The sequence below is a fragment of the Chlamydotis macqueenii genome, chromosome 5, assembly GCF_036417535.1.
Source record: "Chlamydotis macqueenii isolate bChlMac1 chromosome 5, bChlMac1.mat, whole genome shotgun sequence".
Lineage (NCBI taxonomy): Eukaryota > Metazoa > Chordata > Aves > Otidiformes > Otididae > Chlamydotis > Chlamydotis macqueenii.
Window position 1 is genome coordinate 6,161,257 of NC_141560.1, and position 26,634 is coordinate 6,187,890.

General features: G+C 46.0%; 1 protein-coding gene across 1 annotated transcript in view; it reads right to left on the reverse strand.

The window, feature by feature from the left end:
- Positions 1-26,634, reverse strand: part of RTN1 (reticulon 1) — a 117,630-nt gene that overhangs the window by 49,450 nt on the left and 41,546 nt on the right. Inside the window, exon 2 of the mRNA XM_086748416.1 lies at positions 1,647-2,384. Coding sequence (XP_086604542.1) covers positions 1,647-2,384 — 738 coding nt within the window. The remainder of the gene's footprint in view (positions 1-1,646; positions 2,385-26,634) is intronic.

Here is a 26,634-nt window from a genome sequence, read left to right on the forward strand (position 1 = left end):
CTGGGGACGCAGCTCAGGATGCAGTTGGCTTTCTGGGCTGCAAGCACACATTGCTGGCTCATGTTGAGCTTCTCGTCCACCAGCAGCCCCAAGTCCTTCTCCTCAGGGCTGTTCACAATCCATTCTCCATCTCTTCCCCATGGAGAAAAACATTTCCATGCTGGCAGTCACGCTGGCCACAGCAGTGAGGCAGCAGCCGTGAGGCTCAGCCACACACTGTTCAGCTGTTACGATGGGGTACGGTTATCAAGTGTCAGAAAGCCAGCCTTGAACAGTTGCCAAGGACTGAATAAATAACAATTAGTGCCTGAAGTTCTTAATTACTTTGTAGTGCAAAAAGTGTAAATCGATAAAAAACAGCATGTCTCCGAAGTAGTGCATGATGTCACCCAGGCAAATAAAAGAGGAAAAATGTGACCCTAAGGTTTATTTCTTATCTAAAGCTTCTGGCTGATGTGGGCAGCATAAACTCACAGCTGTGGTGAATTGCTTCAGGCTCTTTTTTTTTGTGTGAAAGTGTGCAAATGCACACTCAGTTTTGGATGCAAACTAGGTATTTCTCTAAGGGTAGGTGATAGTGTGGGTGGCAATCCCAGACTGTCATCTTAAGGAAACTTCAGTTGGTTTTTAAATGCTTCTAGATGCCATCAAAGCAATGGAAATTTCAGCTTAGGGATGTTCATTGTCAAAGGGTTTTGATCCAGGACACTGAAATTTAATTTCAAGTCTGAAAATTTTGTTTCCTGTCACAGAAATTTATTCCTTTTTAAAACACAATACTACTTCCATGTTTTAGCAGTGTATAATATGGAAAATTGGAATAGATATTATGTACTACTGCAGTAATCAGACAACAAGAAAAGGTATAAATGTGGGATTTTGGTGCCCCCCAGTAGAAATCAGGAGCCTTTAAAAGAGACTGGCCCTTTGTCCCTCCAGTCCCCTTTGTAAATGAGGTGACAGCATTTCCCTCCTCAGCACTTTCTAAAAGCAGAGCTTTCACTTGAGAACAGCACTTATTTTTAACAATTTAACCTTATTCTCTGCAAGAGCAAAGTGTGTAAAAAAAAAGCCATTAAAACTGGAAAAAAAAAAAAGAAAAAGAAAAAGAAAGAAACCAGATATTTGCAGTGCCCTGGTCCCCCACACCGCATTTCCTCCAAGGAACGTGACCAGCCAGGGTGACCAAGAGACCCCAAAATCACCAGGATCCAGCCCAAACCATCACCTGACTGACAATACCCCAGTAACACCTGCCAGCTCAGAACCGGCCCTCAAGAAGAAATCCCCGTGGGGACTGGGCTCAGCAAGCCTGGATCAGACCCCAGCCCTGCTCCTGAGTGGCTCTTGGCAACTTATTTCTGTGGATCCCCAGCCCTGCCTTCCCCTCTTTTCATACAGAAAGGGCAGCCCACCCCGAGCGGTGTGTTAGTGATGGGCAGCACAGCTCGCATCTCCCTTCAGTTCAACAACGTAAAGCAACTGGAGCAGAGCAGAAACACCTCCAGCCACAGAGACCCGTTAACGACTGCTCACATCCCCTCAGACCCACCCCACAAACCCTTCGTAATTCTCCAGTGTGTAGGGCTACAGTTGCAACCACTCACCGAATAGCAAAAAAAAAACATGTCATGTGTTGGCATTACCTGTGCCAGAGGACGGTGGCGTGACAGACCCCGGGCTGTCATCTTCTGGCTCTGACACCGTCACCGTTGGTACCACTTCATGGCCCGGCTTCAGGCCGCTCTCCGGCTGAGTCGGGCTCGACTCTTTGCTAGCAGCTTCCTTGGCACTTTCTGTCTCAGTGAGCGTGATCTTGACAGGGGCTGTAACCATGGAGGCACCATGCTGATCACCAGATCTTGTGTCTTCAAGCAGGTCTTGCTCTTTGGCTGCCTTCATGTTCTCGGAAGTCGTCCGCTGAGGTTCAGCAGTGTGACTGGACCTGGTGGGTATTCCCGGATACTTATCACTAAGGTCTGGGCTCTCATCTTCTGAGTCAGGGTCATGTTTTTCTTGGTATTTTATTTCTTCTGATCCACTTATGTCCATGTATTTATAACCTTCTACTTTCATGGGATCTGCTAAAGTTTTATCAACTTCAGTAGACTCTGCAGGAGTCATCTCTATTCCCGAATCTGAGCTGAACAAGCCACGGGACTCAAACCCAGTCACATCTTGAACAGGATGTCCCAGTGTGTTAAACCCCTCTGTGCTGCCTGTACAGGGAATGGGGCTGTTTTCCTGCTGATAAATGCCCGTGAGATAGGTGGAGTCCCGTGGGGTGGTGTAGTGGACGTCCGAAATCAGCGAGGTGTAGAAGGAGCTGTCACCACCATTGGCAGTGGAGCCGTAGTCAAAGAGGTGCGATGAGCCTGTGACACCTAAAGTGAAGACACAAAAATGGTGCAAAGTGAAGAGACAGGACTGATGATTGCATGCATCAATCTTTCAGCAAAGCCACACTCACTCCCCACTGGTTTTAGATTCTCTTCGTGCACCAGGCTTAGCTTCACTTGCAAGCTCTTTGGGACTGTCTCTTACTATGCCTTTGGGCAACACAGTGGCACATCTGTCAGATGTGGCTTCCAGCTGCTGCTGTATCTCAAAATAGCTGTAAGGAAGCTGATAACTGCTAACAGTTCCTGGTCAACCTTTGCCCAGCCTGTGCATAAAAATCTCCAGTGATGGCGATCCCACAACCTTCCTCACAATCTGACTCAGGGGCTCACCATCCACTATCCTTAAAAAAAAAAAAAAAAAAAAAAAAAAAAAAAAAAAAAAGAAAAAAAAATCTAGTGTCCAATACAAAACCAATCTTGAGCAATTTTTTTTTTATTTTTTTTTTTTTAATACAGAGAAATAAAGGAGTTTCACCCAAAGGAAACTCTTCATTAAGAAAAAAATTCTACTGGACAGAAGTTGAGATGGGAAGTTGGTAGGCAGCTCCAGATTTCATTTTCTCTTTTAACAGGAGCCACCTTAATTTTTTGAAGCACCAAGACTCAACATCCTCATTTAGTGATTTTCACATGCCCAGAAAGATGTATGCTGTGTGCATCATCTACACAGCATGCTGGCATGAAAGTGGTTAAACCTCTACCCCCACACCCATGCATCATCTTCATACACCACCTCTAATTCCCTCTGTCATGTTTTAAGTTCCCAGGGATGTCGCTAATCGAATGACAAACAATGGCTGCTCTCCACTTGGAGCTTTAATATAAAGCAGAGCTCAATGGCAGGAACAGCAAGATCCCCCATAAGGGAGGCGGGAAGACAAATTTTTATGGGGTCTAGAGGAGTCAGGATGTAGAGGAACAAAGCTGATGTCTGTAGGACCTGGTGCCTGTAGGAGGGCAGTAGCCTGTTAACCACTTGTGTGCCAACACACACTGCATCGCAGAGGCTGGCCGGCTTTCTCCAGCCTCCGCTCATCACCCTGCAAGGGATGTGGGGCTCCTGACCTTCTCCACTTGTGCCGTGTCCTGGGCCACCACGCACAATACAAACTTAACAGTGATATTAACGGGATGTGGCTGCAGCTGCAAAGCCAGAAGGTGGGAAATGTCACCATGAAAGCTCCTGAGCTGCTTGCATTTGGTTATTTTCTTTCTCCTTGCACACATATAACGATACCATCTCTACATACCATCACAACCATTTTTCTCCCACAGCCCTTCATGCATTAGGGACGTGCAGCTCATTTAGTGAGCCCTGAAGCAATATTTCCCCCCCCCCAACACTATGCAGCGTGTAGCTGCAGGCTTTATTTTACTGCGCAACCTTGCTGGATTTGACATGCGCAACCCAAGCCCTGCACAAAGGCAGAATGACCATTTCCCTCACCATACTTTTGCATTGCTCACTGCTACGATGACTTGCAAGCAACTTCTCTTCCCTGGGCTGCCTTTAGGGTGTGAACAGTACGTTCTTCCTTTTAAAAGAGAAAACCTGGTAGCATAGGGGAAAAGCAACCCGAAAGTGCCAAATGTTGCCTCTCAGCCTACCTAGGGTACCTCCTCCTGCGTGTCCATCCTCACTGACTTTGGGTGCTGCTGGTCCTCTGCCAGCCCTCGCCGCTAATCTGCTACTGCACACGCGATGCTGACAGCAGCTCCATCCCCACACCCCGAGAGCCCATGGCCAGGGATTCACAGCAGCCACCTTTGCCATATGAGAGCACAGAGCAAGCTGTAGCTAGCAGGTAAAAATTATCATCATCATTCTCAGCCTTCAGTTTGCTCCTCTCACCACTCCAGAGCACTGCATCAAATTTTTCATAGAAATATTTAGGATCAAGCCAAGATCTTGTTTCAGTGTGGTGAGAGTCACTGTGGAGATTTTTCCTATGCATGTGAATTTGGGATTTTTTTTCCCCCCTTTCTATGTAATTTCACCTTTACCTACTCTAAATTTCACCTTCTGTTTTCCTGCCAGCTCACTCAGGGATGCAAGATCCTTTTGCAACTTGCTGCAGGCAGCTGTCATCCTTGCTGCTCCAAATGACTCAGTCTCCTCAGCAAAGGTACCTGAGAACAGAGCCTAACCGGAAAACCACAGTGAGACCAAAGCAGAAGAAAAGCTAAGCTGGGCTGCCCAGCACCCACATCAGGTCCTACCTGAGGTCATCCAGTGCCTCTCAAGGACAGCTCATACTCCAAAAACATTTCTAAACAATCAGTAAGCAAAAAGGGATAGGTTCTTTTTCTTGCAAATGTTTTTCTTGCTGAACTTGCCTTTTTGAAAATTATTCATAAAGAGGCTTGGATTTTCACAAATGTGTTGGTTAGCTGGAATTATCTGATGCATTGTTTATGCCAACATATTTCAGGCTGTGAATTGCTGACTACAGACCATTCAATGCCTGTTGCTGCCAGTATCTACTGTTTGTAATTTACTATTTGTGCTGGGTGAGTGGCTGTCTAAATCACGGGGTTTCAGGGCTGCTCTCTCATCAGATGATTCCTCGGTGCCTACTGGACCTGATCCAAAGTCCACCGAATTCACTGGAAAAATCCCATTGATTCTGAGTGGCTTTGGACCAGTTCAAGGTGGCTGTGCAACACTTTCTGCTCTGGGTGCTGATGAAAAATACACCATCACAACACCATCAGTGAGCAAAAACCCGTGTCTACAGACATCCCAGGATTGCTAGTAAAGAGGGAGCACACAGTCAAAGGAGATTGAAGTCGCAGTCAAACCAATATCCATGGATGCCGTTTGCAGCTTTCATTTCTGCTTTGTCCACAGTATATATGAGCCAAATGCACATGCATTTGCAGCTCTTAGTAATGCTGATCAATAGAGCAGTGAAAGGGTTTCTAATGCGTTTGTGTCAGGTGCTTCATAGCAGGAGTTATAGCAAGCCAGGAGAGCTCACAGGAGAGCCACTGTGATGAAGAGAGCCTGGAAAAATATCATCCTATTCTTTATGATATTCATCAGTAGAAAGGAAAAATAACCCTGAAATAGTCGTAGATAGAAACATCACTTGATGTTTTCAAATAGTACAAAATGTACTGTACTGTAGCAGACGTTAACACAAGAGCTGATATAAAATGGACTCACTGTTGATCACAAACCTTTTTTTTTTCTTTTTTTTTTTTTCTACAGTGGTTTTGCAAATAACAATGAAATGAGAAAATGTGTTTCTCACTGGGGAAGACAAAGAGTTAAAGGGTGCGTGAGCGCGTCCATGCACAAGTGTGAGCAGAGAGAGGGCTCACATCAGCAGGACAGAGAGATCCCAACTCTCAAGGCAACCGCAGAGTCAAAAGCACTGAAGACAGCTGAAATTGCCTAATTACTAGGATTTAATGAAACTCTATTTCCACAGGGAATGATTTAAAGCCATTGGTAAAACTGCCTCTTATTTGGGAAGCGTGAATCTATCCGCTATTAGGCTGGCTATTAAAGACACAGAAACCTGTAATAGCTGAGCAGGGTTTTGCTGAAGAATGATGCATTCAGAGCATGGCGATCAGGCAACGCCCTCTCCAACTTTAAGTTTATTTAGTTCAATATCCGTGGGAAGGAGAAGCCTTGAATAGCACTGGTAATGGATGGCAGTATCAGATCTGAGTTTAGCCTTGTTACAAAGGGTTGGGGTTTTTTTTTCAATCTGGATTTCCCTCTAACATGCCCAAAAACTTGCCTGCCCATTCAGGTATAGCAAAACTACTCAGTGCCTGAGAGCAGCAGTCACGTTTTCTTGTAATACGAGCCCTCGGGAAATCTTTTCGCTTCCTGCGACCAGCTAAGAAGTAATGGGTTTGATTCAATCATTTCGAGCGCAGCTGAGACGCTCAGCAAGTTACAGGCGTTTTCATCAACTGTAAAGAAAAAAAAATTTGAAAATTACTGTTTTGTTTCCTCAGACTAACTAAGTGAATGCTCCAGAAATGCTCTCCTACAGCGTTGGATTTAAAGCTGTTTAGCAATTGACACAGGAAATAATTTAGAAATCATTGGTTCCACACAGAGTAACTCTTAATTTAAGAAAAGCAGCTGAAGCCCTGTTTGGATCAATGCAAGCTGAACTGCTGCAGCACACTGGAAGAAGAAACAAAAAGTTAGCTGAGGATAACAGACAAGAAAAAGAGCTAATTTAAATAAAACTGGGCTTTTTTTTCCCAACTACAGTATGCTCAGTTTTCTTAAAATTGATCAATTCAGAATGTTGTGTTCAATTTTTAATAAAATAACCAGTTTCCACATTAACCTGCCTTTCTTAATCTTCACACGTAACTCTGGTGACCTTCAGAGGCACAGACAGACTGACACAGAAGGACATGATATTTCAGTTCTGCAGAACAGCTGGCAACACCGCAACGCGACGTTCAGTATTTATTGTGTGTCAGTGATTTGGTCAGAACTATTAATTTTTCAGAAGAGGGGAGGGGGAACTAATCTTTAATTGGATTATGCTATTTTTACAGCCTGGATCTGCACTCAGAAGAGAAAGGATCTTTGGTTGCAACTGGAGGAGTCAAGATTTCAGCAACCTTTTCAGACAAAAGCAGAACAGTGTGAGCAAGCCGCTTCCAGCAAATTCCCGTAAGTCTTTTAAGCAGTTGGCTCTGACTTTTGCTTTGGATATTGACCCTCAGGAGTCATCATCAGTTACCCCAGTGCTGCAGGGCTGCTAGCTCCCAGGAGCAGGGTCTCCCCAGCTCTCTCCTGTGTCCACGCAGGTCACAGCCTCCTGGCACCAGGGCCCACCTTGCCCTGTTTGGACAATCCCTGACCTTTTGTAATTTATGGACTAGAGATAATACTGATGAAAGCCCCATAAACAAGGGGAGCACTCTTGCTTGACTGGCCCAAAATGATGCCAGAGGGTCTTTCGAGCCACATGTGGCTCCTAGGTCCCAGTATTCTTTAGGGATTATCCAGAGATTTCAGATAACAGAGGGCAAAACTAAGCGACAGGCATTTTCCAGCCCAGTGACTTAGCTCTGATCCAAGACCCCCAAGGCACCGCAGAAGTCGGAGATACACAGTGGCTTCCCTTCAGCACTCACTAAAGCCTGGCTGTTAAAAAGATCTCCTGTGTTGTCTTAAAGGCTCAAGAAGGTAGTTCAGCACTTTACCAAGATTTTATTTTATAACTACCCTCTCCCCTAAAAAGGCTGATTTCATGGCAAGGCTGTCTGTCTAAACCCAAGGAGCCATCATGGGCTCCCATTGCACCTGACAGTGATGCAGGAGAGTCCCCTTGACCAGACCTTGCCATCACCTAAACATCTGGAGAGCAAACCACAGCTCGGGCTCCTCTCTGATGACCAGCCCAAAACTTGTTTTCCAGCTCAACCTCAGCAACTTATGCTCCAGCCCCTCCATTTTTATTGTTCATCCACGACCATCAGATAGATGCATCTTTCTGCTTTCTTTCAAATACACCACACAAGTAGCTATTAAACAGGCCTGCCTTTTCTGTACCAAACTTACAATTTTGGCATCAGCCACTAGCAACAAGCCTGCCCTTGACCTTGGCTTCTTTTTGTTCCTAACTTACACTTGAAAAGGGGAAAAAAAGGGAAAGACTTTTCCTATTCTTTTGACCCCAATATGTGATGTCTCATTGTTTCTTTATAGCTTCCCAACTCCGTTACCTCCCTTTTAAAAACTCACATTATATTGCCTCTTATTATGTTCTCATCTGTAGTCTTTTTGTACAGATGTTCAGCGTTTTATTACTTTTCCACATCTCCTTACAGTACCCAGATGGACCAGCAGTCCCAAGTCTATCTCCAAATTCAAAGCACTCCATCTTTTCAGATCTAAATTGAGCTGTTTCTTCCTCTCTGCTTAATTTCAAGTCTAAACTCAAATCTCAGGAAAGCTCCAGAAATTTCCAAAAGTCCTTTGCTGGTACCGCTCCCAGTAGCGGTGGGGGCAGCTTGCATGGGTGGCAGAGGCATCTCTCCGCCCCAAAGCCAAGTAACACGATGCTTTGAAGTAAGCTGGCTACCCCTGGCGATATTTCAGTGTACCATTTAGAAGCCACAATCTCAATTTTACAGCACCCTTCTCCATGAACTCTCTAACCCAAGACACTTCAATATCCAGACAAACCTCAGAAGTACTCGAGCACTTGTATGTCAACTCAAGGAGAGCTTGAAACCCAAACATCCAGGACACCTCATGCCAAGCGCAGGCATCACCATGCTGTGGATAACACTACTAACTCGACTCTCAGCCTCCCTTGGATTAGCATTTCCAACAGCCAGAGCCAGCTGCCCGCCCCGTGCTATCCCACCTCCAGAAGCTCCAGGTGAGATGCAGAGAGCAGCAAGCTGCTTGCAAGGGGACTGTGCTAAGCCTGCATCCCTGGCAGCAGTGCCAGCTATTCCCAGCTGCCAGGAGATGGTGCTCTTTGTTTTAGCTCAGGATTTGCAAACCCACTTTACAGGTTAGCAACTTCTTTTCCTCCAGAACTCTCCTGATCCTGACTGAGGGAAGGATGTAACTCCGCAAGTCACAGCATTCACAAACACGAATGGTCATACTGCAAAAGTCATTTTGGGATTCATTTGCACAATAGATGCTATAAGGAAACTGAATCTATCAGAAGGATACATGCTCCTATTCTATTATTATTTCCCCCTGGTTGTCTGCATGGGTCCTGAAGATGTTGGGGAAACTCAGAGCAGCAAGGCGGCTGCTTCCCGCTGTCTCTGAGCAGCTGACAGCTCTGCGCCTTAGCTCCTGGGGACAGGAGTGAGTCAGTGCATCAGCTGTGCAAGTTATTCATCCTTCCCCTCCAGATCTCGCAGCAGCCAGAGAAAACACTGCCATGCAGAGAGGCAGGTCCTGCCTGGACAGGTAGGAGGGCAAAAGGACAGGGTGAAATAAATGGCAGGGGTGGAGGGAGGGGCAGGGGGGATCCCAGCCCCTAAAAACCTTGGCTGCTGAGGATGAGCATCCTTTAGCAACTTGCCACCTTCTAGCAAGCAAAGACACTGGAGCAGGAGGCAAACTCCTTTCAGAGCCCAATGCCTGGAGGGCCTGACACTTTGGGGAGCTGCAGTTTGGGGGCTGCCTGGGTGAGACACTGCCCCCAGCAGCTGGTGTCAGGTCACCATCATGTTCAGTGGAAGCACGGTCCTTTCCTGTGGCTTTCCAAGACCCTACCTAGGGGTTTCTTCTGTTCCCCTCACTGACTTCTGGTTTCTTCCAAAAACTGGGCAGGCACGGATCAGGCTCCAGCTCAGCTACCGCTCTGTCTGCAGGAGGGGTGTGTAGGAAACAGTGATGAGCTTTTAATAAGATTAAGACAGATCCACTCTGGGGAGCACAGGATGCACTGCGCTGCTGGCACTGCCATCTCGGCAGGCTATTAACAGCATCTTTTCTTTTTGTCACGGACTCTGCACCACAACAGCTATCATCTCCCTGCCAGCACCACTCAAAAAGATACCAGGTCCACCTTTTTGCTGCTGAACAGGCTCTGTGGGTGTCATGGTGCACCCCACACCAGGCCAGGTCAAACACAAGGGCAGGGCTTGGTTTGGTGATGCTGAACATCCTCAGCTCCCACGGACATCCACAGAGTTCACAGCACCTGACAGGGGATGCTCAGCAGGTCCCCCAAAGCCAACCAGGCTGTGAGCCCACAGTAAATGATTCAGCAGTTCCCACCCCCACACGCCCTCCAGACTTTCTGCTTCAATAAATGGTCTCAGAGAACTCAAATTTGACCTGGCAGTAAAACCCTGGTATAAGGTCCGTGACAGCCCTCCCTCTAGACAGCATGAAAAATCAGAAACACTGAAAAAAGAGCCCTGAGAGGAGCACAAGAACTGTTTAAAATGTGCATAAAGCTGCAAATGCTCCTGCTAGAAGTGCAGCTGCAGCACATTTTCATAGTTATCAGAAAAGAATCCAAAAATCATCGAGTAAGTTTTAACAGAAGTCTGGTTCAGGAAAAAGGCAGGTTTTCACTCCTGTGATAGGAACAACATGACAGATGGTAGTTTTCAGCAACACCAAGGTATTGCCTATAACGCTATCAATTGCTAATGAGAATAATTCAGTCTTATTTCACTGTAGTCACATTTCCCCTAGAATGAACAAACTCCACCAAATCCCATGACAAAAATACTCCCAGCACTAAGGGAGTTAGCACCTAAGTCATGCTTTTCAATGACTTGAAATGGGGCCCTTAGAGCACAGGACACCAAGGTATCTCATAAAATCTGGATGTGTTTGGCTAAGTGTCCTTCATCTTTAAGTTCTAAAATACCCAAATCCCATTTCAAACATGATTTAGGAACTTCAGCTATTCACCTTTTTTTACCCCCAGACTGCTACAAAGCAGTTGGTCACTCTCCAAACTGGGAGCAGGTTGTCTTTCAACACCCCCTCCTCTTCATCCTCTTCCCCAGCCCAGCCTCCATCCCAGGGCCCTACCAAAAGCACCTTCTACCCATCCAGCCCCACGTTTGCTGGGTCCCAGTTACTTATAAATTCAGCTTCTCACGATTGCTGTAAGGCAATCCACAGCCATACGGCTGCAGGTTCAAAATCAGCCTGGGAAAAAAGAGAAATGCCGATGCCAGCTGCTTTTGATGGTGTGATAAACCCAGGACAGAAATCATTGCCCTACAGCTTCAGGCTTTTCCACAGGGAGGTAAAAGCCAGTGCTGGAGAAGGGCCTTTGCTGAAATATGAGTCTTTGAGTAAGAATTTGATACACATCTGTACAGAATGCTGAGTTTTCTCTATACCACTCATACCTGACCTCCACATCTCATGGAAATCTAGCCATCAAAAAATGAGGAAAAAAGAGAAGAAAGGGTCACCTTGCACTTGGGCTTGGCTCCTCATCCTCTAAGGTCGATGCCACCCCAGTGGCATGAATCTTCCAGGGAGACAGAGCAACAAATTGCAATGAAGTTCAGCTGAAATTACTGAGGGCTCTCGAGAGGAAAATTAATTTTGTGACAATGCATAACACCAACAGCGATGTGTCAGGCACGATAATTCAGGGAGAAAACCAGCTGTCAGGCACTGAGGGCTGGAGTAAATCAGAAGCGACCCCACCAAAGGCACTAGAGTTACACCTGCATAAAACTGTCACCAGGGAAGCGCAAGGCCCTGGGAGCCAACAAATAGAGTCTGAAGACAAGGCATTACTGGCCACAAATCAGGATAAAATCCAATGCCCAAAGGGACAGCAGGGAAATCTAGGTCAGAGAGGACACGGTGGCGCGAGGCTGACACAGGGAAAGAGACAGAGCTCAAAAATCACCTTCTAACTCTCTTTTCACCCAAGGTTTTTCCATTGCAACATGACCTGCACCAGGAAGACTGGAGGACCACCATATGCTGGCTCCCAGCAATAGAAACATTAGCAGAAAAGACCCTGTATGGCATCAAGTAGGATCCAAAATATGTAACATAAAGGAGAAGTGAGGAAATATGAGCAGCATCAGAAAAGATTTAAAAAAAAAAAAATCCAACACAGAGGTTCTGCTGAGGCAGCAGGCTCTGATCCAAGCACTAATGTGGTTTACTTGCATGTTAAGTGATTTCTCTCTGTTTCTAGAAGGAAGGGTGCATTTGAAAGTCAATCAAAGTTTTCAAAAGTATATTAAAAGTTAAACTTCCCAAAGTAGTGCAGAATGTGGGGCAGAGCCACTGCAGTCATAAATCAGCATCAACCTGCAGGCTCCAGCTTCTGCTTAAGGAGGATCAGGCCATATGTGCTATAACCAATGCTACAGATGTCCTTGCCTTCAAGGTCTCTCCTTTATTTACCTGCCACTACATCTCTTCGCCTGTAAAAGATGAGTTTACTCCAAGCAGAGACAGGAATGTCCTCCCCAGACATCTCACTTCCCTGAAGGACATTTTTAGAGACTTATCCCACCCATCACTCAAATTTAGTGAAGAACCAATAAAACTACAAACCCCTTCATCTCCTGACTGTGAATATGTGACACCAAAAACATTCACCCACCTGGGAGAGCAGTAAGCAAGTTTGAAGTCTGTACTTTCAGCAGAGGCATAATTAAGATCTCAAGGAACACCAGTTACTTGGATTGTCTCCCTCCCTGAAAGCCCAGGAGAAGGTCCTGCTCCTTCCTTACTGAGCAGCTCTCACATCTCTTTTCTTTTGCAAATCCTGAAAGCTTGCAAGGCTAATGTGGGACCTCTGTGGTGAGCTGGGGCCCAGTAAACAGGCTGGGTTGTCCTTGGGCACCTTTCACAGACACCTTGGATGTCATCCACAAGCTCCTCACTCCTGGATAACTCCAAGCTGGAGGAAAAGGAGCAGCTCCTCTCCCCTCACCATGCAGGCATCCCCACGGGCAGCACTGCAGACTCACCTACTGTTTCATGAGATAAGGAAATCCAGGGCACAGAGATCTTTGGCTCTGGCCCTCTTCTGTCCTGCTGCAGCCAGCAGAGCAGGGATGGGGACAATTGTTTTGTCTAGGGCAGGCAGCTGCTGATCGCCCCTTTTCCGGAAAAGCGGAGAAAAGCCAAAGCAAAGTCACGCCTCTGCTGTTTGCAAGGGGAGCCAGCTCCCCGCAGTCAGAGTTGGTGGCTAAATCACAGTCTTCTGCAGGTTTAAAGACAGCAAAGGCTGCGCTACTGAAAGCTTTTGAGGTTGTGGCGGAGCAACCTTGATACAAACCAACCATTTGCTGGAATTATGGTGTGTTATTAAAGCAGCAGGGAGGCAGCAGCTTGACAGCAGCGCCAGGACCAACCTCTCTGACAGGCACTTCTCTCTGCCTTCAGCAGCATCGCCTGGTGTTTGGCTTCACAAGTGAAAAGCTGGGGATAATTACCCAGATCACGATGCCTCGTGCAGCTTTCCCAGTCTGCCACACAGAAAAGCTCAGCTGCCAGGTAACTGTGGAAGCTGCAATGAAAGGTAGGGGCAGACCACTCCCCTCATCTGCCTGACCTCCCATCCATGTGCCGACAGTGCTGCTGAAGCAGTTCTTGTGGAGCGGTTATCACACACCACTGCCTCACGTACACCTGCTGGAAGATTTCTATTCAAAGCTGCAATGAAAACCTAGATTTTCAATCACAGGGAGGTCTGTATTCCTCCAGAGAACATCCCTTCCTCCAGTGAAACATCCAAGACTCCAAATTTTAAGATCTCTGATTTTGCTGCCATCCTGACCTTAGGAGTGACAGAAAACACTGAAATATTTTCCTGTTCAACCCAGGGAAGTTTCAGATCCTGAACAACTGAAGGTTTTTAAGAGTAGTTACACAAGTAACTCTCAGATGCTATCAGGTGGTCCTGCTTGGGGAGACAGGATAAATACACGACCTCCACAGCAGCCCTCCAGCTTCAGGCTCTAGCGTGAGCTACTTTTGGAAACTGCTACAGGACAGTCAGACTTGCAGCTATGATCACAAAGAAGGACCTTTCCATCCCAGCAGATACACCAGCTACAGTGCTTCATCTGAGAAGAAAGCAGCTTCTAGATAAAGTTCTAGACAGGATGTATCTGCAGATATTGCTGATTCATGCACAGCTTTTTGCCAAAATTATAAACGTGGCTAAAGAGAAAAAACAAATATGGGAAGCAGTTTTTCTGCTGTGTTTTCAAATACAGAAGGGGTCATTCAGAAAACTTCAGGGCAAGTTGAGAGAGTTGGGGCTGTTCAGCCTGGAGAAGAGGAGGCTCTGGGGAGACCTTACAGCAGCCTTTCAGTGCCTAAAGGGGGCTGCAGGAAAGATGGGGAGAAACTCTTCAGCAGGGCCTGTTGTGATAGGATGAGGGGTAATGGTTTCAAAATAGAGGGAGGGAGATTCAGACTGGACATTAGGAAAAAACTTTTTACAATGAGGGTGGTGGAATACAGACACAGGTTTCCCAGAGAGGTGGTGGATGCCCCATCCCTGGAAACATTGAAAGCCAGGTTGGATGGGGCTCTGAGCAACCTCATCTGGTTGGAGATGTCCCTGCTTCTTGCTGGGGAGTTGGACTAGATGGCCTTGAAAGGTCCCTTCCAATCATAACTATTCTATGATTCTAAGTGAAGTAATACGTCATTTGGGAAAAGCCCATTTTGAGAGTCTACCACAGTGAGTGAACCAGAAGGCATTTAGAAAAGCATGACTACTAGGCTAAGATTAAGCATTAGGCTGTGCTTTAAAAAAAAAAAAAACAACCTAATAGCCTTCTTGGCTGTAATCTTGGTGTTAGGAAGCAAAGGAAACATAGTGAGTGTGGGAAGCTTCACTTTCTCTTGTATTTTTGACACTTGGTCCTCTCCAGTAATCAACTCATAACATAGGTACAGAAAATTAGTCAAATGGACAAAGTAATAAGGAATTAAGACACTAAGATGTCCTGGAGTGAGTTCTTCACATGCAGTATCAGATACCAGCTACTCATTCATTGCACTAAAAACCTCAGCCAGGGTAGCGTAAACACATCAGCAGATGACACTATGCTCAGGGACATAGCATGTTTCCCTGGCCAGAAACCCAGAATGCAAGGATGCAGTGCTGCAGAACGCGTACAACTAAGTACCCAGGCAGGACACGAAAAGAGGCAAGAGGCAGCCCAGGAACAGACAGCAAAAGAAATGAGAACTCATGGACCTGCAACGTAAAACAAAGAAGGTCCCAAACAAGGATGGGCAGGTCAGGGAGAAGACACTCCCACTCTTTAACTGTAGTTTGCCCTCTGGCACAGATGAACCAGGAGCCAGGTGTTTTTGTAATTTCTTTTCTTCATTCAGAAAAAAAGCACAGAAAGATGCATGGAAGCTATAGAAGATGCTGGTGGCATAAGCACTGGAGGGCAAGACACCCTGGATGACACTGGAAAGGGGAATAAGAGAGATAAATGTATATTGTATGGAAGGGGGAAGGGAGGGGGAGAACAGGATCCCAGTCTATAAATACTCTCAAGGTACCAGTATAAGCGAAGGGAGGGAATTAGTCATAATCTTAGAGGATGGGAGGAAAAAGAGCAATGGCTTGAAGTTCAAATATAAAATTAGGCTACATGTCAAGGTGTATTTCTTGATGGAAAAGGGCAGAGGAGTGGAATAGGGAGCACAAGGTGTGCCTATATATCCTCTCCCCATTACAGTGCGTCTGGATGGGCCTCAGCAGGGAATGAACACCGGCTCTGCCCTGGGAAGGGGTTCCAGATGTCTTTTTCTGGCACCACTGTCGATAGCCCCATTTTGCCTCTTGTACGTTAGCACTTCAGATGAAATCTGGGCAAATAAGAGACTCTTCAGTTTGGCATGAGAGAAAATTAAAGGGAAGTAATTCTGGAACTGAGCTGTAACAGATTTTTTTTTTTTAATGATTTTTTTTTTTTTTTAAAAAAAAAAAAGTGGAACACAAACAAACCAATAAAAATCATTCTAGGTCAAATCAATTCAATTTGACCTGAAGCTAGATGTCAGATCTGGTTTACAGCAAACTTTGAATATCAAAGGGAAACACCGTGCATCAACGTCCCTCATGGAGGCACGCACACCATGGTGCATGCAGGGGGACTTTGCAGGGTGGCCTTCATTTTCCTTACCCCAGATGCAGGGTGCACCTCCCTTCAGAGTCAGAGGGGATGCTTCTCTAACTTCTCCCCAAGTCCAATCACTTCAGCATAGCACCCACACAAACAAAGTTTGCAGGCAGTCCTAAAATCATGCTCAGACCCATCTTAGCTCCCAGCATTTTGGATTAAAGCCCATTAAATTATTCACCACATCGTATAGTTGCTATAGTAACATCCTATTGAGTATTATTAGAAATCACTGTCCCCAAAATCCCGTATATTGGAAGGAGCTGTGCAGCAAGGGTAAGAGCCATCTTCGCCTGCACAGCTTTCCGTTCCCCATAGCTCCCAAGAGCAGATGATCCGGGTGGTGGATTAACCATGCCCTATCTTTCCCCAGCTTTATCAGCTGCAGCACTGAGCTGTGAAGTGCCAGGAGCAACCTGTACCCCACTTCCAGCTGGCCCAGCCTCTTCAAAGGAGTTACTGTTTAAAGCTGCTTCTTCACAGCAACTTGCTTACGCATTTTCCAAAAGTGAATGAACAAAACATGCTCTAATTGAAATGCAGGCAACAGGTATTTTTGTTAGCCCAAGCAAACAAGGAAAATCTAAGCCCCCTTCCCCTCCATTGTTCTCAAGAATTTGGAGTACAACCCTGCAGAGATTGAATTTTGTAGCAGACCTTTCTGAACATTTCCCTTTTACTTAAAAGAACAATCACTATTTTTTTTTTCCTGAGGTTGAATGTTAGAACACTGCTCATTCTGTAGCAAACATGAAATTAAGGTAGCACAGGGCTAAGGACAGACAGAGAGCACTGGATGGAGGAAGAACCAGGCTGCAACTTGCTCTAAAACACCAGTCACTACATTTTTCCACTGAACTCCTCTTCCAAGAGGAAAACTGGGGTTCATCAGTTAAATACAACTAATTTATTAGGCAATGGCTTTCCACAATACATTAAGAATTTCAGGAAGTTTAAATAGCATTTGATGTACTTTTATTCAAACACCACATCGCTCGAGAGCTGCATCTCCTATTGCCCATGAGGCCAGCAGATGTCCACATCAGCCATGGGGTTGTACCACAAAAAGCTTCTGAGGTCCACACAGCTCCCAGCTTGATCTGAAATAGCTAGATGACAATAACCGATGTTTTTCCTCCCTTAAAAACTGGAAACACGAGAGATAAGGGAAGTTGAGGTTGGGAGACTGTGTGAAGAGTATTTCCAACAGGCTATTTATACCCTTACTGGCTCGACTTCCACTTACCCTGAAGCCATTTAACACTGTTTCGTGGTGTGAAAGGGCCTTCATGTGGATAAACATTCAGGTTTGTCACTGTAAGGCACCCACAACATATGGGTAGACTCTTCATTTTTAGTGTTTTCATCCACTTAAATACATCAGAAAAAGGCTTAAGGATTTTATGCCGGCTTTTGACCAAGATGACAAGTGTAAACAGCCATGCTGGTGAGATATTTCTTTCTACACATCCAGGATGCAATGAAACACCTCTCTTGGCTGCCATCACTGTTCCCAAGCCAAAAGCTGTGCTGGCAACCCAGGTCAGACCCCCACCTTTGGGGAACAAGAGCCCCTATCTCCTGCCTGGACCTGCCTCAAGGTATCTCCAGGTGGGTCTCACCCAAACTGCAGACCAAGGTCAGATTGGTCTTTGAGGGAGAAAGCAGAGATGGCTTTTCCATCCTAACCATGGGTGGTCACCTCGATGCAACATGCTTCATCCCCCAGCTCGGTTTACGCAGTCTCTGCATCTTTCAGCTAGTTCTCAAGTCGCTTTTAAGCTGGTGTGTAAGTTTTGGCCATCTCTGTACCAAGTGGCTAAAATGCACCAGAGATCTTTGGCACCTACCTGCCCCATGGACTACAAGGGTAGAGCATTCCCAACAGATTGTGATGATGAGAAGGAAACAGCTGAGAAAGGAAGCTAAAATTATGCAGAGGCAAGAGGGAGGAACAGGGAAAAGAGCTCAGTGCTAAGAACAGGGAGAGGTATTGGGAGAGAGGGAGAAGATGGGCTGTGTGGGAGCAGGGTGGAAAGCAGAGGAGCAAAAGGACACTGATATGGAGAGAGAAACTGAGCAGAGTGAGAATTAAATGTAAGGAGAGCGATGTAGAAGAATTAAAACAAAGTCATGGGAATAAAGGACAAAAGAGGTAGAAAAGAAAGCAGAGGCTGAAGCATGAAATGGGCAAGAAGAGAGAGAAGAAATTTTAGAAGCGCTAGGATAGACACACATACCTGTCTGTGTGTACAGTCTGAAGGTTACTACATTCCCTCATTCATGTTTATCCATCATACATTTCTGGGACACTATTTTTAACCATGTACAAAAACAAACTAGGAGCTTTTCTCGCTTCCATTTTGGAGGAAGGGCCAGGCATTTCCCAGGCACAAGGCAAATCTCTTTTTAGAACAAATTCAGAAAGACTATCAGAGCAAACCCAACGCCTATGAATAAATAACTGTTCCTGCGGAGGAGGCTGTGGCAAGGAGCTATTCTCAGATGCGCACACAGCCCCAAAGAAGAGGATGTTTGGGAGTGAACAAGAAGGTGCTGGTCACAAGCCCTGTATGGCTCAGGCATTTTATCTGACTTCCTGCAGGGAAGGGTCTTTTCTAGTCTGGAGCAGTAAAGGGTATAAGGAGCAAAACGTACACAGAGGCAGAGGAACAACATGGTCAACATGTGAGCTGTTGTGCAGGTCCTGCAGCCTGCACCAAGGCAGCTCTTTCTCACACCATGGCCAAGCCATGGCCTCTGTACCAGTCTCCTGAATGATAGCCTGCAAGAGATTGAGCAGCACCAGTCTGATGCTATTTCTGTTCCACATCAGGTGTGAGGACCTTGGGTGGAGCAGACTCACTACTGGAGGGAGCAGGGAGGCAGGATGCTTTGCTCTGTGCTGCCTGTTGCTGCTCTCGCTCCACACTGGGAGAGTGAGTCTACATGGAGTAGCAGCACATGGAGATGCACAAAGCCATTTCTACTCACCCCACCTCCCCCAGACACAGCACCCCCTCCAGACCATGTGCAATTTGACCATACTATTGTGTACATTCAGCCTACTTTGAAAAGCACCTGTCCCTGTCCCTGGGAGGTGGCTGGGGACAACCATGAGGTGAGACACAGGAGCTAAAACAAGGTTTGGCAGTACTCACACAACCATCTTTTGATTATCCGTTTACTCACACATTCCTTCCCTTTGGCTGCTATATTTTACTGATTACCTGAACTATGCAGCCGTATTCACCTGGAAGTGTATGAAGCAGGACATTGATACATTTTATAAGATGGCACTGGAAGCTTCACTTTCCTGAAAACTAAAAACAAAATAAGACTTTTGTCCATCTGCAATCCGACTCAGCTGCGTCTTATAGCAGTTGGGCTGACAGAGATGCATCCTCTGAGAGTCCAGACACTAAAAATATCGGTAATGTGCATCACAGTCTGAGTGCCTGCACAGCTTATACTCATTAAATGGATGTGAGGCTCCCAAATCCCTTCACTGCTCTTTCAGAAGATACAGACTCTTGCTTAAAAATTGGTAGGTTTCACAATTCTGGTCCATTGCCAAAGTCTCTGGGATTGGAGCCCCATAGGTCCTGAGTGCAGCAGAGATGGCTTTAATGAAGTTAGTAGGTTGGGTTTTGTCCCTTGGCCAGAGGAGAGTGCCAGAGATGCAGGGAGATGTCAGGAGGGTGAAGGTGGGTGGAAATGTGGCAGCAGCAGTGCTGAACTCCAGGCAGGGCTGTGGCTCAGCAACAGAGGCTGTGAAGATGCAAAAGTGCTGCTTGAAGGTTGGAGGAGCATGTTCTTGGTGAATTCAATGGCTCATGCAGATATACACGAGTGTCCAGATGGGAATCGGTCTCTCCTGTGGTACTCCTCTGTCATCCATCCCGTGCAAATCCATGCAGAGCACGGGCAACGCAGAAACAAAATGCTTACAGGTTTGAGATGTGGGAGACATCTCTGCAGGCTTTCAAACAGTCTGCCTTGATACCATAGGTAAAGAAGCAGCCAGGATATCTTGGATCCAAGACTTGCTGCCAGCCTTGGAAATGGCTGAAGGTCCCTTCTGCTCAACAGCACTTCAGCCCTCAAAAAATAAACATTTTCTATCACCACTTGGCAGGAGTCCGGAGTTACCCATGTTGCTGGAAGGGAATGGCGGTGTGCTCAAAGGGGATAATGGAAGTGGGGTAAACATCTCTCAGATGTGCAAGGGAGTAGGACTTGCACACCACAAGGTCGTACACTATGAGCTTCTGCCCTCTGCAGCCGCACCGTGACTTGCATCTCCATGACCTTGCTTCTCAACTGCACTTTTTGGGGCTATCAGATGAGACAAGGGCATCCTATTTATCTCCAGCTAGAACACCTTTAAACCAAGGAGGTGGACTTTTGGAGCCAAGCTGCTCAGTCACATGGCAGCGTGCTGCTTTCCAACACATTTTAAGGAGTCTTCACAGGCAAAGGAGCCAGTTTTCAACAAAATATAAAGCTGTAAGTGGGGAATGTTTGGGTCACTAAGAAGAGCCATCCCATTCCCTGATGCTGAACACTGTCACAGGACCTTTTCAGGACAACAGCCTCTGGCCTAAAAAGCAATTTGACTTTTGACTCCTTACACCCATAAAAAACCTGTTCCATGACATGACTGCTCTGGTGTTTAGGAGTCTCCTAAATTTTCAGCCTAAATCTATTCATCACCAACCTACATCCAATTAGTTCTTCTGTCGGCATTGGCTTTTGCCCCTTGAAAATATTTATAGGAAGCAATCATTCCCTTGTAGCTTTCATTTTGCTAGACTGAACAAATCACTGCCTCTAGTCTCCTAAGGAAAGCTCTCCACCCCCTGACACTAAATCTCATGAAAAGTCTACGATGCCTGGTGCCACGCTCTGGGAAGTTTCTTCTGTTTTCTGACCTAAATCCTTCTTTAGTGCTAGGTACTTTAAGCCACTCTCTAATGATGTTTCTACACCCGTAAAGACACTTCAGCACAGTTCAGACAGCTCACACCATTATTTTGTTTGGCTGGAGTAGCATGAAAATACCCTGATAGCAGTAGCTTGGTTTCTAAAGCATTATTCTTCCTAGTTCAACCATCGTAATTTCTGCTCTGGTATCATGAGGGGAAGAAAAATACTGATAAGGGTCAGAAATGATGCAGAAATTGGAAGCATACGGCACTGCCAGGGTCCAGGAAACAGTTACTCGCAGCCTCTAAAATTTCTGGAATCACATTTCTGGGTGATCATCACACTCACCGCCCTGGCCCAGTCTCTCCATCGCTGTACTTGAAATGGAAAGCTCTGTGCAAGTCAGCATGCTCACACGGAATTTTAGCCAGAGCGTCCTGGCCCATCTGTTTGAGATTAAGACCACAATGGAGTAGAGCATTAATAAATGATCTGCTATTCCTACCCTCGTCCACTTCGCAACATCGGGGAAAAAATTATTCCCAACACCCGAATGCACTTTTCAGCAACAAATAATGATAATTATTTGGTTCAGCATTAAGCATATAAGGAAAAAAACCTTTAATGCAGAATCTGAGCACCATCCTATCTCATGGGGCTATTGTTCCAGCATGAAGAATTATACACAGCTCAGTCTTTTTATTAGATTAATTCAATTCTTCAGCAACTTAGACTGCTCCTGTATATCCTTTTAAATTAAGTTTGGTTTTCTATACCTGCAGCTATGGCTATCCTGGGTATTTTCCTGTGTATTCCACTGTGAAAATCATGATTAAGTTCATTTGTCATAAAACAAACATGATGCCATGAATGATAAATAAGCAAAGCGTACTGCAGAGACTGGCAATGCAGCTCAGCTTTCTCAGCGCTCAGGGGGTGGGGAGGGTTTCTGTGTTGCTCTTGTCTGAGATTAGAAAGCTTCCTAATGAAGAAATCTGGCTAACAAATGATGTCATTTCTGGCAAAGCCACAAGCTTAATTTGCAAGGAAGGGCCCAGTGACCCCAGCATCACCTCCCCAAGCATGTGGAGGAGAAGTCGCCTTTTCTAGCTCTCAGGCAAGGAGGACACAGCATGAAGGCAGCAGTGGGGGCTGCCTGTCTGGCCCCTGCCCCTCAAATTGAGCTGCATGCACCCACACAGCTCTGCAGGGTTTAGAGCGGGACATTCACCCCAAGGGGACATCACCTGCTACCACCATCACTACACGTCTGTAGATCCCGGGAGACCATCCACTGCTGGACTGGAGTTGTAGACACTCCCCCACCCCTGCTCCCTTCTATCCTACTTGCATCAAAGGAAAAAGGGGATCAGTGCAACATTCACAGACAGATCATGTTAAACACACATCAGGATAGGCTATCATACTGGAACAGCATTTTGCCAGCACCCATGACAGGATCCCCAGCCCATATCCAGCTCCAGGCCAACAGCAGCTGGCGGGGGTCTCCCACCACCCAGCACAGTACCAGAACCAGCAAGCTGTGGGCTGTGTTTCTTGCCAGCTTTCATGTCCCAGGCTTCAGGAGGTGCTAAAGCATCCTGGCCCACCTCCAGAAGAGTCACTTCAGCACCCTGATGAGATCCAGGGCCCGGGCGATTGGAAGTCAGGTCCTCAGCTCTGGCGTTAATTGCAAGCTTTCTGTCCTACTACCCTCATCTTCTGGGTGCTGCTTATTTTATCATCATCCCTGAATTTCAGCATTCACATCATGGAATTGAAAGCCATTTTCCCCATCAAGATTATTTAACTTGTGACAGGCTAAATGCTAAGCTCAGACCCCAGGAAGCCGTCAGTGTTTTGTGGCACCTCTGGCTGGAAGATCAGGTGGAGAGAGGCTGCAGTTCTCAGTCTGTGTTGCCCGGCTCTTGCTCCCAACCTTTGTGCTGGAGTTTCCACCTCCGTAGACGTGATCTGCGCCAGCTTGCTTATTTCTGCAGAGCCCACAGGTTCTTATTCTGATATCTTAATTGTATGTTTAACCTAAAACACAGGAGTAGGTAGAATGCAAGCCCATATTTTGCTAAGCCATACCAAACAGAAAAAGGTGTGACTCACAAGCTAAACTGAGGCCTTTACTGCCAATAAATCAATCCTTCTTAGGCTCTTCCTTCTCCAGTTCCCAGCCCTCCCAAAGAACTTCCTTGCTCCCAGGTTATCTTAGCCCTCTAGCTATTTCTTCACCTAGCAGGCCTCAAAAGCTTTTTTTTTCTCCCTCCATTTTCACTGCCCTCTTGTTCCAGAGATCACCAGGCCCACTGACATAATATTTTCCACTAAACCTCACACTCCAAGGCATCCATGGGTCTTTGTGTTCAACACCACCTCTGGCGCTGACAAATCCTGAACAAAAAGCCTGCAGAAGCGGCCAGCCAAACACAGACCCACTAAAAGCAATAGCTGCAAGCCAGCTCAGCACAGCAACACAGCCATCAGACGTGAAGCCGTGAGAACAGCCTCCAGACCAGCGGCAGCTCTTCTTTCTCTGCAGGATTAAGGACAAGATTGAGATAGGGGTTGCCTGCAAAAATTCAGAGCAAGTTTGTGACCTCCCCCATGGGTCAACAGAGCACTCTGTCTGTTCAACTCTAGGCTAACCTTGCTTCATTTACCTTATTTACAAGTATCACCATCACGTTTGCTTTATTCACATCCTGTCTTTTACATTCCAGAGGGGGTTCAAATTCATTGTTCCCTGTTCTTAAAAGTCTCTTTGGCCAGTCCTCTTCCTAACCCTTTCAGCTTAAAAAGCTTCAGCTAGTGGCTGTTCAATACCTTCCCATTATTGCAGGATCTTCTCTTCCATCCATAATGAAAGCAAGACGCAAATACATCCTGCTTCCCTCTCCAAAAGGATCATCTCCTCTCTCTGGAGCCCATCAGACAGGTACTTTCCTGCCCTTCTAACACGTTGATGGACAACATTGTCCTCTCTTTCTCTGACATCAGAGCCAATTGCTCTATTTACATGCTCTGCTGTGATCTGAGAAGCTGTAAGTAAAGAACTAGTCACAGTGTTGTCTCGTCTATACTGCCCTCCAAAGCAGCAGCCCCCGTGGTCTCTGCTTACAGCACAGACAGGCTGGGGATGTATTTTGTGTATCAGAGCTACCTAACCAGGTCTCTAACATAAAATGGCAGATGCTATAGGCTCGGGTGTCTCTGTAGGGGCGCAGCTCAGCACAGTATTTAGCTGATCATTGGCCATTCCCCACATACCTAAACTGTGCTCCACACCCAGCTGCATGATCACAGCAAACTGAGAGCCAAAGTCTGCTATGAACTTTATTTTTACCTATAGTGATTTTTGGGAAGGCAATCCCAGTTTTGCAGGTATTCACATATTTGAGACTTAACTGGAAATTCAGTGAAGCCAGACTGAATTATTTCTACTAAGCTAGAGCTTTCAGTCAGGTCACCTCCATCGCCTATATGAACAAAACACGGGAGGAATGAATAAGTTTCTACAGGAATTATCCCAGAAATGGTACAGAGACACATTCTAGATACAGCACTCCCTGGGAGGATCTGAACAGCGCAAAGGCAGAGAGGAAGCCTGTGCTCAGTGCTGGGAATTTCCCCATAGACATTATTAAACAAGGATTGAGCAGAGGCACACTGTTCTTTTAATTCAGCTTCAGGAAGGCCCACACTGAATTGATACCACATCCCTGCTAAGTGCAAGAAAGGAGCTCCCCACTCAGCCAATAATGGGCTTTGTCAAAACAATTAAATTGGAAAATGCATGTCTAGGTATCACCAAGTCCGTTAAAAAAAGCTAAAAGCCTCCTCTTCAGCAAAGGAAATACAGACAGCAATGCACTCCATCAGGCTGCACAAACAGCTCAAGCACGGCACAGTACAGAGAACCGCAGCCAGGTTTGTGGAAAGTAGCAACTCTACTGCAGTGCTGCAGGTTTGCGTCCCCTTTTTTGACACCATGGAGCACTCCAGATACGTCAGAGCAGGGACAGTCTCCGACCTGCTTCCTCCCCAGCAATCTGGGGCTGCACTCACTGGGCAGAGCATCCTTTCTGGAGAGAGCGACCCTGCGCAGGGCCAGTCCAGGAAAGTAGTTACTCTTCCAATTTTACAAGTGGGAAACTGGGATTGAAAATTTAAATGACATGCCCAAAGCCACACTGGGATATCAAGGAAGTGAATGGCCATCTCAAGTCACTGCTCACCCCTCAAAATGGGTGCCTTCCACCTGGCCCTTCACTCATGTGCACAAGTGGCAGAAGGACACCTTACAGCCACAGAGCAAACACTGCTGTGGGTTTGCACTTACCTATTGCAGCACCGTGTTCAGAACAGACCCAAGGTCTTTGAAAAGGCAAGTTTTAAAATTTAAAAACCTTTTTTAGGGCATTGCTCTTGCATTCAGACAAAGCAGCAGCAGCAATGGAGTGGGGTTTATTGAGCTTAGTTGAAGAGTGATTATAATAGGGTTTTTTCCCCCACAAAGGAAAGCTCCATCATCACTGCTTAAAAGTGGAGGTGAATGGGTTCACACAGACATCCAAGGCAGCAAGATCCTCACTGTAGCACGGACTTTGTAACCCACTAACCTGACTTATGACAGCAGAATAATAATATCTAGCTCTTCAACAGTCCTTTTCATCAGTACATCTAAGAAAACTTTCAAAGTGCTTGTTGTGCCAGCATTTGTAACTGCTGGGGGAATAGGAAGAGAGTAGTGAGAGACATTTCTGAAGACAGCTTTGGAGCACCAGGTTTTGATCAGTACCATCCTACAATGGGAAATCTGATTCAAAGGCTGCTAAGATTCAATGGAGCCATTATGCAGACTTCAAGGGCCTTTGGAGCAGAACACCAGGGATTACTGTAACTTTTACTACAAGTGCTTTTACAACAATAAAACCACACAATAGTAATACAATTTATTTGCCTTGTGCACCCTAATGTATCTAAAAGCTTAAAATGATCTGCTGTTGGCTGTTCCCAATGGCACATCCGCAGCACTTCTCTAGATGTCGTGTGACCAGCTGTAATGATGCTAAGGATCCTGCAGCAGACTGAAAAGACTATAAACGACCAATTTACAAAATGCCTTTTCTAAAGCTTAGGGTTCATCAGTGTTTTACACAGTGCATTCTCAAGCCTTTAAAACAACGTCATCTGTCATGACGCTGTATTTCGTGAACTAACATCAAGAAGGACGAGATATTTGGAAGCACCATCAGTCCAATTCAGATGTCACACCTCAATATCTGTGCAACAACAGACCTCAGCAAATAACTCTGAAGAATCATGACACCCATGAAGTGTTTTGTTGCTTTGTTTTTTTTTAAAAAAGTTAGCCTTACTACAATATCACCAAAAAAATATATTCCTGGTAGAGAAGAATGCTTTTCACATGCAGCAGGTCCTCTGTGTACATTTTCAAACCAATTAAAAAGAAAATAATTTTCAAGATTCCATAAGCAAGCAGGCTGTGAACAGCAAAATTGCTGCTCTTTTTCAAGGAAAATTTGAAACAAGAGCGCCCTTAAATTAGTGAGTGCCACTTGTCTGCAAGGCTGGCAGAGGAGATGGAGCCATCTCCAGTCAGCATGGATACAGCCACCAGCAATTCTGGTGGAGACTGTCATGT